Below are 15,401 nucleotides of genomic sequence, written 5' to 3'. Positions count from 1 at the left end.
TATGGAAGTTTAGCTCTAACATGAACAAACAAGATGCCTAAAGCATCACACAAACACAACACAAACAATGCAATGATAGTATATAGCTAGTCCATACACCCCGCATCTCCTCATATGGATATATAATACGTAGCGTCGCTAGTACAGTCTGTCTCTGTACCCCCGCCCTCTCAAGTAGCGTCCATGGTACAAACGTCTCTGCACCACACGCCCACACAAGTAGCATCGCAAGTCCAGACGTCTCTGAACCCCTGCCCGCACAATCAAAGTAGCATCGCTAGCCCAGACATCTCTGAGCCCCCGCCCGCGCACATAAGCCCTACTCATAGCTATGTGTACATACATATATATATATCGGATCTCTTAACATCACGCAATAAATCAACGGTTGAATCCTCTAGACCCCTAGTTCTAGTTTACAGTGAATGAACTAACTAACTAACAATCAAGACTCAATTCAAACAGACGGATCATGATTCGAAATCTAAACTACGATAGAGATAATTCTACACTGGTACGGGATTTACGGAATAGACCCTCACCTTTGCCACGGGTTCTGAAGATAATCTGACAAAACACATAATGGACCTTGACGGCTCTAAAATAGCGCAACTCCAAAACTCTCTGAAAATAAATAAATATGATGATTCTGGCAAAACTGAAGCCTATAGAAAGCAGATGAATAACTCAAGAACTGACCGATAACTTTTCAATCCCTCCGGTCAGAATGTAGTCCTATATGTCCTCTGTCCGTAGCCACCGAGTTTACTCTGATCGGACATCATTTGATCAGCCATAATGGCTTCAGCTCGAGGCTGGTTGTAAACAAAGACTGCAGCAGATCTCCTCGCGAAAACAAGCATAACTCTCAGAATATAACTCGGAATAACGATCCGCTTCTTGGAGATGATAGATAAAAGAGTTAAATACTTACTGACAAAATTCCAGACTGAAATATTTTGATTAGGTTGACCATTTCACCTTTACGCTGAGACTGGTCGGAACTGTTTCTGCAGCGCAATAGCTTCAGCTTATTCTTGCCCAAAAAGCAACAGCAATAACTTTTCCTGCACAACTCCGATCTCGATTCCGTTTGCTGCTACAGATTACTGGAAAAGAGATATATCCCAAGAGACATGGCACACCGCCTAGAATCCCCTGGATCGTACTACAAACCTCTCGCAAAATCACTTCTTAGCCATGTATCTGATGGTAACGGTTGGTGATCGGGGCTGAGTAGCGACAGTGGTGCAAGCAGGTGTGAGATCACGATCTCTCTAGCTTGGATCCTGAAGGTGGTTTATGACAACTACGGCAACAAGCGGATCGTGGCGGTGCAAATCTGTGGTTGGTCGTGATGGAACGTGACGGGTCCGGTTTCACTTTCTCATCTCATCTTGGTCACGTTCCCAATGGCATGAATCACAACAACGATGGCTTCTCCGGTGGTGGAAGACAATTTGATGAACATAGGTGGCTGGTGATGAGAAGCCTCGAGAGTTGCCGCATAAGAAAGATGACGGCTAGGTTATTACGAGGAAGGAGATGCGTACGATGATATATACATCGCACGGTTGACCAAAAGTAAAAGGGGAGGATTTTAGTTATAATTATAATTGTAGTTAAACCAAACCAAACCGGTTTTGGATAAACCGGGTCGTTACAGTGAGCTGAAGAAGTAATTAGGATTTTGATATAACACTCCAGAAGCACATTGACATATATTTGGTCACGTTAGGGGAAACATGAAAGCAGGAACAACCATTTCTCTATTTGATAGTCCGTTTGGTTTTCTTCTGAGAATTAAAAGTCAATAATCATTGTGCTTGCCTCATAGTCATACCGTCAAGATCTTAAAGATAGACTTGATACAATGGGAACTTGACAAAGCAGTATGAATTAGTGAAGAAGAAGGTCTAGGCTGATGTTACAAGAGCCTTCCTTGAATTGATCATATCATATATATACAGAAGGCGTAATGTAATCACTTTGGGAAGCAAGAAGACACAGATAAATCAAAGAGAATGCATACATATACCAGCTCGGGATGATGTGCACACCATCTAACTTATCCCAGATGTTTGTCTCAAACTCTTCAATGTCCTCTGTCTCCTTAATAAACACTGTATCAAATCCATTTGATTCCATGACATCTACTTGTTTTGAAACATTAGTAGCAATCTTCTCAATCATTTTCGTGTCATCATTCCTGACAATAAAAAAAACGTCTACAGTTAAACGATGAAAATAGCAAAACTTTCTGGTCTACCACAAATATCTCATAATGCTTAAGACTCACGCATAATAATTCTAAGAACAAAAAATAATAAAAACATTGACATAAGAGATTTAATACAAACCAGTCCTGGGAAGATTCACCAGCTTCATCGACAATGTATGTCAAAGCTCTCCTCCATTTCACCTCTGGCTTCTCTACTTTCCCCAAAAATGTTCCCACCAAGCCCTTTCCAATAGTTTTGGTCTGCTTCCTTACATAAGATGGATCCACTTCGTAATAAACTGGTATCACTCGGTATCCCCATGTTTCTTTACTCCATGTTATGATCTCCACCAATTCATTCAAGCACCTACTTGAAGAAACATAATTTTTTGAAAGAATGACAACTGATATCCTTGATTTCTTAATGGCTTCTGTGACCTCAGGATGACTTGTCACCTCGCATCCCACTAATCCGCTGTATACTGCAGTGATTCCTAGCCATTTAAATTCCTTGATTAGATAGCTGACAAATGTTCTTCGGACATCTTCATAGAAGCTCAAGAAAACGTCGTATCTCGGACGAGGAGACAAAGAAGATGAAGAAAGAGGAGCCATATCAGAAGCTACCCTTCTATTTGTTTCTGATAAGATCAACCTGTCGTGTTCCTAAAGTAAAATCAATCTGATTATATTACTACACGCAACCAAATAAACCTTTCTAAATTTCAAGAGATTATATAAACTTCAAAAAAAAAAAAAAGAAAGATGAAACCGCCAATGAAAAAGTCAGATGTACCATTTCAATGTCTTTTGATCCTGAGAAACTTCGTTTCCGCTTCTTGAATTGTGGTAACACATAAGAGGAAAGCTCCATGGAGTCTAAGGCAGAACCTGGCCGCCTCAAGTCATGACTTGCTTTGTCTGTTTTTTCAGTAATTACATCTACTCCACATTCTGTAATAGTGCAACAATCATCAAGAACCCTGTTCTTCCCGTTAACAGGAACGAACTCAAATACAATTAGATCATCCAATATATCATGGTCATTCCCATCAGCAATACCCAGATGCATTGAGACATCACAGAAGACAAACATGTGATTTTCCAGAACACTTTGAGCAACTTCCTCTGGAGTCCAGCAGTAGAAAACTCTTTCTAAGCGACGTGAGAGACCTTTCTTGTTTTTCCATCTACAGACACACCTGATACCGAAACTAGCAGCATTGCGAGAGTCATCCCAAAATGCAACTACAACCGTTATTTTAAACCCCAAAAGCTTTATAATATGATTAATCCTTATCTTCACTGATGAACTTCGTTGCAAGTGAAAGATGGAATTCAGACCAGTGAATGCCGGAACAGAGAAACTGGATACTTGTGCTTTGATGAGATTCTGTTTCAGAAAGGCAAAAGAAATTATATATATATATATATATGAAAATGTGCAGAGAGAGAGAGAGAGAGGTACCTGGCAAGGGTGTCTGGCCATGTGAGCTATACTATTGTCTAAAATATTCTTGACAGAGTCTGAAGAAATATTAAAACAATTGCTGAACGTGCAATGTCTAGGAAACTGCTCGAAACTCCTATGAACATTCTTGAGAGACACACAACCATGTGCATTCAAAGTCTCTAGACATTGGGGAAGCTCTGGGAGTGATTTGAGTTTTTTGCAGCGACATAATATAAGACTTTCCAACTTACAAAGCTGCTTCATGCTTTTAGGAAGTTTGCTAAAGTCGTTTCCGCTGAGATCCAATGTCTTTAGTGAAGGAAAATGACATATCTCTTGAGGTATGTCGAGTAGGTTGGCATTACTGAGCAACAACGACACCAATGCGTACAAGGAGGATAAAAATGAAGAAGGCAGCTTCGATCGATATGGCGAGGCTAAAAATGGCGTAAGCTTCATACAACATTTGGAGCCCATTTTCTCCCCTGGTATGACATGAAATGTTCTCCAGTTCTCCCAAATAAAGATGACATTACATGGAGGAGGCCCACATAACCTCACTTTCTCAATCCCATCTATATGATGTTGTCCCATGTCTTGAAGTGAGAAACCAATAATAGAATCCAGGTCTGAGCAGCCAGAAAGCTCAATCCTGACTAAGGACTTGTAAGATCCCATTTGAAGATGTTGCAGCCTTTTGCAATGATTTAAATCTACTGAAATTAGTTCAGTGAGATCTTCAAATGATGATGGCATTTTCCTTATAGGAGTCTCAGCTAGATTCAAAATCTTTAGGTTCCGTGGAAGATCGTGGATGTCCTCAAGCTCTAAGCAGCCAGATAACTTTAGCATAGATAGAGAGTTTAAGTTACCCATTGCTGTAGGCAAATCTTGAAGCTTTTGGCAGTTCTCGGCATCGAATACAACAAGTTCAGAGAGATGACAAATTGACGATGGCAGTTCTCTAATAGCCGTCTCAGCAAGATATAGCTCTTTCAGGCCCGTTGGCAAATCTTGAATATGCTCAAGCTTTGAGCAGCCAGTTAGCATGAGCTTAACAAGAGAGGTCAAGTTACTCATTCCCATGGGCAAGTGTTGAAGCCTTTTGCAGTTAGTTAAATTCAGTACCTCAAGTGCAGTGAGATGACCGATTGATGATGGAATTTTTCTGATCGCAGTATCAGAAAGATTTAATTCTTTCATGTTCCTTGGGAAACACTGAATCTCTTCTAGCCTTGAGCAGCCGGAGAGATCAAGAACTCTAAGAAAATCCAAAGTTTGGACATGAAGACAATCTATGCAGTTCCTACATTGCGAGGTGAGCCCCGTAGTTAATGTTAGTATCTCTCTTATACTAGTTCCACTGAGATACAATGCCTCGATATTTGGTGGAACCTCTGTAAAGCTTTTGATCTCCACGCAACCAGAAAGATTAATAACTCGGAGATGTTGTAGATGACCCGTGGCTGGAAAACTCGGAAATTTTATACAGCCTTGGAGATCAATTACCTCAACATTTTGAGCATTTGAAATATCGTTAATTTCAACAAGTTCTTGGGAATGACATAGCTTGATCGTCTTTAGCATCTCCAGATTCTGAGAAAAAAATTACAGAATAAATGACAAGATTGTTAAGTTTCAAACTCAAATCATTTGACAATGAGATCATTGGCTTATGCCTCTTATGTATTTAGTAATGTGTAAGATGTGAATACAATTTTTTTGCTACCTTTATTCCATCCCAAAGCTTTTCAAGTTTACTGTAAGGCATGTTAAGTTCAACAAGGTGGCTAGGATCAAAATCATGGGGCAAGTAGTTTAGAGGGTAATTCTCCCAATGGAGTAGCCTTAGCTCATTTGGAAGAGACTCAAGAGATTTATATATGCCAAGTCCTTGATGCTTTCCATGATTGGAGCTGTATATCTTTAAAAATCTAAGATTACGCATACTCTTGAAAGCATTAGGATTGACATAAAATTTCAAGTTGGATATATCTAGAAATATGGCTTCAATATCTTCAATACCCTGAAAACACAAGAGAGGCTAATAAATTACTAATTAATATCCTCAGCCATTAAAAAAATCATGAATTTTATTAACATTCCATAACGTACCATAGACTCCCCAACTGATTTGGGTTCTTTATCTTCTAGCAGAGATTGAATAATTGAAGCGTCCCATAATCTGCAATGTCTTTCTAGCTGTACAGTCTCTTCATTGGAAATCTCCTTTGCAACGACCTGAATGAGATCATGCATTTGCATCTTGCCTTCTAAAATAGTCACCAGGCATTTATCAACTAGGACAGATATTCCAACATGTGGAAAGAAACCACACCCTTCAAACAGTTGCATCACGTAATCCACATTTTCTCCTCTGAAGAAACAAGCAATGTCTAGAAACATAGTCCTCTCGCTGTCATTAAGTGTATAGTAGCTGATTTTGATTGCTTCCATAATCAAAGGCGGAGGAATTTGCTTCAGACTGAGGAGCTCTGTCTCTATTTCTTCTATATTCTTGGGTAGCAGCTCTTTTCCATAAAAGCTGAGAGCTAAAGGATTTCCACTAGAATATTGTATCACTGACCTCAAATAAGGTTCAAGAGTATCCAAACCACTCCTTTTGCTCCAATCTATTCCAGATGAGAATAGTTTCTTTGCCTCGTCTACATTGAAACCTTGAACCTCATATATTTGATTGACGCCACATTGCACGAATACTTGTTTGTCTCTAGAAGTTATGATTATCAAACTCCCTGGACCAAACCAATCAAACCCATTCAGAAAAGCATCTGCATCCAGAGGTTTGCAGACATTATCTAGGACAATAAGAACTCTTTTTGGTTCTGGCTCCATAACATAATTGTTTATATCAAGCTCTTCCCTGACAGTTCCCCCTAAGTATTCTTGCAGCAAATAATAAATTCCTTTCATATGAAATTCTTTGTCGAAATCTTTGATGAAACAAGAAACTTCATAATCACCAGAAAATTGGTCAAATGCTGCTTTAGCAAGTGTAGTTTTGCCTATGCCTGGCATGCCCCAAATTCCAATGCTGCGGACACCCCATGGTTGCTTGCAAAGAAAGTTTTCCAACTCAAGCAACCTTGAATAGATTCCAATTCGTTTGGTAGGAAACATCTTTTCGTACACATCCCTAGCAATTTCTTCAACAAGTTCACAATCACCATAATCCATCCTGCTTTTGACCAACACAACTATTAAACCTATACTAATAAACGTATACTAATAAACACAACTACCAACACATTCGGTGAATATATAATAGATACATGTATTACAAAACATGAGTAATTGAGTATATTAAGAAGCACAGGTGAGCGTGTGTCACGCGATCCCTTAGTTCCCTAGACATTATTTGTAAATTGATTTTGACACATGTCATCTGTACAATCATTTTCACTAAATAAATATGACATAATATAGTATAATTGATGATATGATTTATGGTTAAATGTGACATGAACAATTACATTTAATGTTTATTTATATTTTTAATAAACTTTTTAGAATATTGTAGTAAATTATACATAATCATTAAAATAAATCTATTCAAATATGACATTAAATAACATAATAATAAAAATATAATAATATTTTACAAACTTCGAAATAATGTTTATTTCTGTATTTTATATTATACACTTTTACGACTAAAAGAGATTTTCAATTATTGTACAATTATGTTTTAAAACTAAAATTTTAATCGTAATATTATTAACTTCTTTCACATATCTATAAATTTTACAAATAATGTTTAGTTGTACTTTTTGATAATTATAGAATTTTTATACCAATTTTTTTATTATTTTATACAATTTAATTTAATATATTTTATCCAAAATATATGGATACAAATCTATATAAGACTATAGTTTTAAATATATATACATATCTATTTTAAATATAATTGTAACTAAACAAAATTGTTTATTTTATCTTAATTTTAGTTCAATTGAATCAAAATTTATATTAAAATATTGAAAAAATAAAATATAAAAGAATAATAAAATTTTGTTTTAAAATATAATTTAAATTTACAATTTTTTTCACTGCACACACGGTGCAAACACCTAGTTGTTTTTAATTTAATCCATGAACTTAAAATATCTGACTGAGTTAAAACATCTTTAATACGCACTCTCATTTTAAAAGGAAAACACCTTTTTAATAAAGAGTAGAAAGTGTGTTACTCCAATGTGGCTCTCAAATTTATTTTTAAAAGATATATTTTTTTATTATTTTAGATTCCAAGTTTATTAATTAATTACAGTTACTGAACTTTTATTAGAAACAAACAATATTGTTTTGAGATAATGTTAAAATAAAATATTTATCAAAAAATGTATCGAGTCGTGCGAAAAATCGGACATAAGATCGTATACTATAATGGAAGAAAGAAAATTTGATGCAAGTGGATTTCCAAAATGAAATGGTGGATTTCTAAGAAGGAAAAAGTAAAGCATAAGCTAATATAAATGGGAAAAGATTACTCGTAGATCAGAGGAGTTTTTTTTTTTTTAACGTCCGATTAATTATGCTATTAAATATTACATAGATGATTTTACAGCCGACAATTCTACCATCATATGAGAATGCACGTCTGACTGCATCACTCTGAGCCGCCCTATGAGATTCATATTCGATGATACGCCTTTGCAGCATGTTGAAGACCTCTTGTAACATTTTTCTCCATAATCTGCATAATTTGCGTTTTCTGAGGTTTGAACCCCATACATCCTGGTGTAGAAGCATTAATGAACCCTTAGTCAAATCACTGGACCAAGGGGGCTTCCACAATCAGAGGAGTAGTTATGACAAGATTTTCTCTTATGTTGTTAACCACACTTCCATAGGTATCGTGGGTTGGAAATGGTAATAATATTGAATTTTCATCTTGAATACATGCATCTACTTGAGAGTGGGGTTTAATTAAGTGTTTAGTAAATAGGTTAAGGAAAAAGAAAGTCAGAAATCTCGTTTATATCGAATGTAAATTGGGATCGAGAAAGAGGTTAAAAATGCAAGGTAAGTTCGATTATCGAAATGAGCTTGCTATGCTATGAATATCAAGGTCGCTAAGTTATCTCTATAGAAGTTCCGAGAAAAAGGCTGATATTTCTTTCTATGGACTGAGACTTTTTTTATAGTTAAAAATGCTTTGAATGCGACAAAAGAAAGCTCGTCATCCTTGGGGCTGAGGTAATATATTCGATTATGTCAGATGAGGTCACATATTTCCTGCGACGCAGATACAACTCGCCTCGTCCATTAAATGCCAGTCAGACAGTATCATTTGTATTTGTTGACAGATCAATCACACTTTCCTTCGAGTGGATGTGAACTCTTCACATTGCTTTTTCATCAGGTTTCATCGTTTAGCAGGTCAGGCATTTCCCGGTCTAACACCTTTGGGTAAAATGGATCTTTTCTAGAAATGGGTTATGCATCGATAGGGTTGTGAAGCCCACCCCAACAATAAATCTCCCACTTTGTTGGGATGGTTGTCGTAGTTATTGAAAGACACAGTTTCATGGTGGGGTTTTAGAATTTCTGGCCGGCCATCAAGTAGCTTGTAGGGGATGAAGCATCTTTTCATATCAAAATATGCATTTTTCGTTTTTATCTTAGTCTATAAATATCTCCGCGGCACATTTTTTTTGGTTCTTTCTATTTCTTTTCTTCTGATTCCCTCTCGTTTCAGCTTTCTCGATCTCCTTTGTTTGATCTCATTCAATATTCTGGCCTAAATTAGAGCCGAGTTCGATACTTATTCACATTCATCCAATTCTTCTTTGGCAAGAGAATCTTTCAGTTTACCTGACTCTCCTTCCGTTACTCCGACTCATCATTTGTCATCAATGATTGTTGATGTTGTCTCGTTATCTCTCCAGTAGGCAATGGTGGCTGATCTGGTTAATCTTCTGATTCCCCAAGGCTCGCCTCGAGTCGGGTATTCCCAGGGTTTTGTTATTCGAGGTAGTCAAGAGAAAAATAGAGGTGGACGTTCCCGGTGAGGTGGTGGGCGTCATTCCTTGTGCTTTGTCCCTTCAGTCTGCTGCTCGCTCTACTCAGGTGGCCTCAAGTTCTGGCAACGTTGGAGTCGGTCATCCTTACCTTGTTGATTTTGAAAGTATTAAGTGATGTTTCTCTCAGCCCTTCTAATCTAGGAGAAGGTGTGGGGTGAGGCTTTCTCAGTTCACGACCTGTTTGTTCCTCCGGTTGGCCATGGGGATTCGTTGGCTGGTATGTTACCAGATGGCAATGAAGCTCTGACTGTTGGCATACATAGCCCTCATTCTATTGATGAGGACGACGTGGATAATTATGCTCGGTTGGTCACACCGCTGACCTTTCTGAGGGGCTAATTTTACACTATGATGGGAATGAGAGTCTTGCTGCTGACTGGGCCAGTTGTTCTCGCCATTGCCCCACCAAAGCCTCCACAACCACCTCTTGATTATCGGAAGATGCATCGTTTATTTCCGAGGGAGAGTATGACACCTTGCTAACATGTCGTGTTGGGTATGTATTTTTACTTGTCTATGTTCGCATGTCCATGAATGGATCCTTGCTTCGTCTAAATTTGTTTCTTCAATGTTTGCTTTTTATTAGCTTAAGGGTCGGCAGACTTTGCTCATTTACGGCTATGACAACAAGGTAGAGAGCTGCATGAGGAGATGGCTAACGGTATGGCAGAGATTGAGCTAGATGGTATTGCGCCATCGCATAGGCGTAGGCAAAGGTCAAATTGGTTATGGCTAAGAGGGACGCCACCATTTGTAATTTGAAGGGTGTAGAGGGAAGGCTTCTCCAAGTGGAGGGATCTTGTGCAGTATCCGTTAGAGGTGTTGATTTTTCCGAGAGAGATTTGGATGTGGTCGAAAGAGAGGTGGAAGAATCATGTGGAAGCATTAGTTCTATAACTGTCAAAAGGAGCCTGTTTAGAGGAGGGTGTATTTTCCTGCTAATAGGATTTTGAGGATCGATGGGACATCCGCTTGTTGTATAACTGGAGAAGGGACTTACATTATCTATGTATTATGAGGTTGTTCGGGGCTTTTGTGAGGTCATGGTTTGTTGGTTCGTCGATGGCTCCTATCCCTGATTTGATTAGGGTCTCTACCTCAGCCTCATGCTTGGCTCTGTTGGTTCTAATTGCATGACAGTTCCTTTTAACGACATATTTCTGGGTCTTCTATTGTCGGTTCTTTGTTTGTTTTATTCGTTGTTTTTCTTCCTCGCTCATGCATGCTGGTTTAATTGCTTTTAGGTTCTTCGAGCTATCTTGCGTACAGAGATTTTCCGATTTGTCCGCACAGATGGCGCCAAATGTTAAGAGTGAGGTTTGAATAAGTGTTTAGTTAATAGATTAAGGACATATCATGTTGGAAATCTCATTTATATTAGAAGTAAATCGGGATTGAGAAAGAGGTTACAAATGTGAAGTGAGTTCGATTATCTAATCGAGGAGGTAACTAGTTTGTCTCTCTAAAATCTCTTCCTACAAGCTCTAGGCAGAAAATCTGGTCTTTCCTTTTGTCGAGTGAGCCTTCTTTTTATAGTTGAAGAATACCTTGAATGCAACAAAAGAAGTTCGTCAACTTCTTGAGGCTAAGGTCATATATTCGATCACGTAAGATGAGATCACATATTCCATGTGACGTGGATACCAGTCGAATTGCTTAAGACATAAAATGCTGGTCAGATTGTATCATCTGCATTTGTTGACTTATCAAGCATGCTTCCCTTCAAGTATGGGTGTGAGCTCGCCACGTTGCTTTAGTTGTCAGATTTCACCGTTTAGCATATTGGGATTTCCCCAGCTTAGGGCCTCTGAGTTAAATGGCCATTTTCTGGAACCAGGACGTGCATTGATAAGGTGTCAAGTCTACCTCCTACAAATGTTAATACTATCATTTTTCATGTGGATTTGTACGAAGATATCAATAAGAATTAACCAAAAGGGTTTGTAAAACCTTATGAGGAAAAGCTTATGTGTAAGGGTTGAAGCAAGCTCTTTGGAAGTGATACAAGCATTTTAACTTGTACATTTTGAAGATTGGCTACAAGAGTTGCAAGTAGGGTTATTGTGTCTATGTCAGGTACCTTGATAACCATTCTCCCATATTTTTGTTGATATGTTTTGGCAGAAACATTTAGGATGTTGAAAAGCTAAAAGAGCTACTAGAGATAAAAATTGATATAGAAGAATCCATGGACACAAAAATGATTTCTGGTTTGCAGGAAAATAAGTTTTGTCAGAGTGTAATTTCTTCATAAATATATTCAAAAGATTGAAGAAATTATTGACATTTTACATGCAGAACCGATTTCTACACTTTTGGTGATGAACATCAAGCTTGCAGTAAATAAATTGTAACATCCCGAGTTGTGATATATGAAAAAGCTTAAGATAATTGATTTGGTTACTTATGTCACCAAAGTTGACTTACCTTTTCCATCACACATCCGTTTAGAACTCAAGAGTTAAGCGTGCTTGAGTTGGAGTAGTGGAATGATGGGTGATCTATCGGGAAGTGATTCGCGATACCGTGTGAGTGAGGTCAAAGCACGATGAAATGTCATGTGGTGATTGTAGGGTCAGTAAACATGACTTTCGGGTCTTGGAAAAATTAACGCACCGACCGTTGGAACAGGATAGAGCTCACGGGCGTGGGTGGCCCATTAGCTGTGGACGGGCAGGGCTTTACAATAAAAGTCAACTTTTATGTAACAACCCGCCCCGTGGAAACTACCCGCTCCGTGGGTCCCATGCTTGCCCTGCAGGGCACCGACCCTAACCCACATGTGAACCCTCACTGATTTCTCCATGTAGGTTATTGGCGCATTTAGCGTTACTCGAATCCAAGACCTTACCCTTTAACAACTCTTCCACGTGATAAGCTGTCATCAATTGAGCTATATATGCCTTATATTTATCATTAAAAATAATTTTTTTATATTTTCTAAAATAAATATTTTTGTATTTTTACTTTTACAATAAAATTCTTTTGGTTTAAAGGAGAAATGTAGAAGTAAATTAGAAATTATCTTGAAATGGTATAATCTCATTTTATGTGATTTAGAGGCTATACATATAAAGTTTAAAATTTGTTAATTACTATTAACATAAATTTAAGAGTTTGTTAATTATTATTAATATTATTCACAATGGAGTCTAAACATGTAATTCAGTAACTTTCTCCCTAATCTTTTTTTGTTGATTTGACATATATATTTTAGATAAAAATGTTAGATATCGTATATATACAGCCTTTGGTGTAAAGGGTGAGGGCTGAATGGGTATTTAGACTTTTTATGCTATATAACTAATCGTATGTATTTTTTAACATCATCACATTGTACGTCCCCTATATATTATTTGTGAAACATTACAACTTTTTTTATAGTCACATGTCATCACTAGAATGATTCTTAGAATAATAAGAAAAATATGTTGGTCCATCTAATTATATAATAAGTTTTTTATTAAACTAACCATAAATTCATTATTAATGTCATTTATTATTTCCTTAAATAAAGATTACGGAATTGCCCAATGTGGCTAAAGTATATATGACAATTGATAATTTTGAATAATAAAGATCTGATAAAAAAATAATGTATCTTCTATCAAATTTGTTTAATTTTAAACTATTAAAATAATTTAAAAAAATCACAATAACCATATTATAAAAATTTGGATTTTTATGTATATGTTATATTTTGAATTTTATAAAACGACTTTAAATTACTAAAACTGTTAAAAGTCTCACATTCAAATTTTGCGATCCATTGTTTAAAATTTTTGTTATGACAAAATACAAATGATTACAAAATCATGTAAATAAATGTCTAATTTAATTAATAATTAAGATTTAAAATATATATGTATATATATCATTCTAAATTAAACTATAAACCATATTGAATAAATAAATATTTTAATTTTAAAATTTACTTTGAATAATTTTTTTTGATAAAAGTTTTGAACTAACATTGATAATTGTTTTTAAATTATAAATTACTAAAATTATTAATCCCACAATAAAAATTTTGTTATCAGTAATTTAAAGTTTTTGCTATTAAAGATGCACATGATAAAAAAAAACATATGAGTAGAAAGAATCATTTAATAGACATTAATATTAAAAATATACTATGTATGTTAATATCATTTAAATTTAATTACATATCCTATCAAATCTTTAAAAAAATTATCCGGATTAATAAAATTGATTTATATGTTCGCACCAATTTAATTATACATGTAATAGTTACTGATTTTTAATTATTCAATATATATTTATTATTTCATAATATGTAAGAACATATAATACATAAAATAATTTTTATATATAATGTTTATTCAAGGGGCGGATCTTATCTAGTCATATGTTATATGTTAAGTTTCATGAACTTTTAACTCAAACAAAATTTCATATGATTGAATTTGTCAATGCTCTACATATTAATTACTACATCATATATCATTACCAACAATATCCTAATATGAAACTACATAAATTTGTAAAATCTGGGTTTCTTTAATAAGATATGACATTAATAGTAAGATTGTCTTTACTCTAAATTTAGTTACCTTGGCTTATACGACTCGACCGTTTTCTTCAGAGCGCCTATCCATCTAGTTACCCGCTCGGCTGAGTTACTCTCTAGCGGAAATGTATCTCTCAATATGTCCAATCGCGATTTATGCATAACTTCCGATTGAGTTATGCTATAAAACACCGGGACTACAACGTTTTGGTTATCCCGCTGGCGATCAACAATTTCCGCAAGCTCATCGAGGCATTCAGAAGATAACACGTACTTCTCAGAGAGGACCACCACAAAGGCCTTGAAATTATGTTTCTCTGTCCGAGTCCCATTGGAGCAGTTATCCACAAACAATGAAGCCGAAGGAATCAGGCCTTTCCGGCGAAGAGATGCGGAAAGGTGGCTGACGAAGGAGTAACGAATTGTGTCTTCACCTTTGTGGAAGCTGAAGTAGACCTTGTATCTCAATGAATTTGTGTCACTGGCCATGTTTTTTGAGGATCTATGTGAGGCAGGGAGCAGAAAAATAAGTTGAAACAAAACTCAGCTTTTTATAAATAATCCTAACTATAAAGAAGTCGGTCATCCATTGTGAAAAGGAAACACCGTTGACAAACACGGAAGAAACGAAGAAGCAGAGAGCCAAAACATAAAAATCTTAAGAATAAAGCAACTATATAAATCTATTTTACTGTAGATGTATGAACTGATTAATCAACATGTTGATATTGACATAATACCAACATATAAAACGTCATATATGGAAGAGAAGACTTGTATAAACAGTTAAATATAGTAAGACCATGATTATCCCTAAGAAACTCAATGGATTTCTTAGTTTTTTTTAAAAAAAAAAAAAAAAAAAAAAAATTAAAAGCAAACTAATCGCGGACCGCCATGAGTCAGTGGAGTCCGCGAACAGTGTAAGAAACTCACTAAAATCGGTTTTTAATTAGTAGTTTTTGTAACCGATCCTTAAAAATTTTGTGGAAACCCACGCACTAAGAAACCCACTAAGTATCCCGGATAATCATGTTCTAAGCATATATATACTTGTGATGAGATATATCATATACACCAATCAATAGATACGTCATAATGACACTATAGGAATAGAATATATCGAACAAATAACAATGTCAATTG

General features: G+C 36.1%; 1 protein-coding gene across 1 annotated transcript; it reads right to left on the bottom strand.

Moving 5' to 3' along the window:
- Positions 1 to 393: 393 nt before the first annotated feature.
- LOC106381491 (probable disease resistance protein At4g19520) lies at positions 394 to 15,068 on the bottom strand. The gene is made up of 7 exons (XM_048751191.1): positions 14,299 to 15,068; positions 5,790 to 6,873; positions 5,404 to 5,700; positions 3,690 to 5,270; positions 3,018 to 3,614; positions 2,361 to 2,887; positions 394 to 2,209 (listed from the first exon to the last, which is right to left on the bottom strand). Exons 1-7 carry the CDS (start codon positions 14,742 to 14,744, stop codon positions 1,957 to 1,959), a joined length of 4,785 nt encoding a protein of 1,594 aa, XP_048607148.1. The 5' UTR covers positions 14,745 to 15,068; the 3' UTR covers positions 394 to 1,956.
- Between the last annotated feature and the right edge of the window lie 333 nt (positions 15,069 to 15,401).

This window comes from Brassica napus, chromosome C3, assembly GCF_020379485.1.
Source record: "Brassica napus cultivar Da-Ae chromosome C3, Da-Ae, whole genome shotgun sequence".
NCBI classification, from domain to species: Eukaryota; Viridiplantae; Streptophyta; class Magnoliopsida; order Brassicales; family Brassicaceae; genus Brassica; species Brassica napus.
The sequence above is the reverse complement of the archived record's forward strand: the minus strand, read 5'-3'. Positions and strand labels throughout refer to the sequence as shown.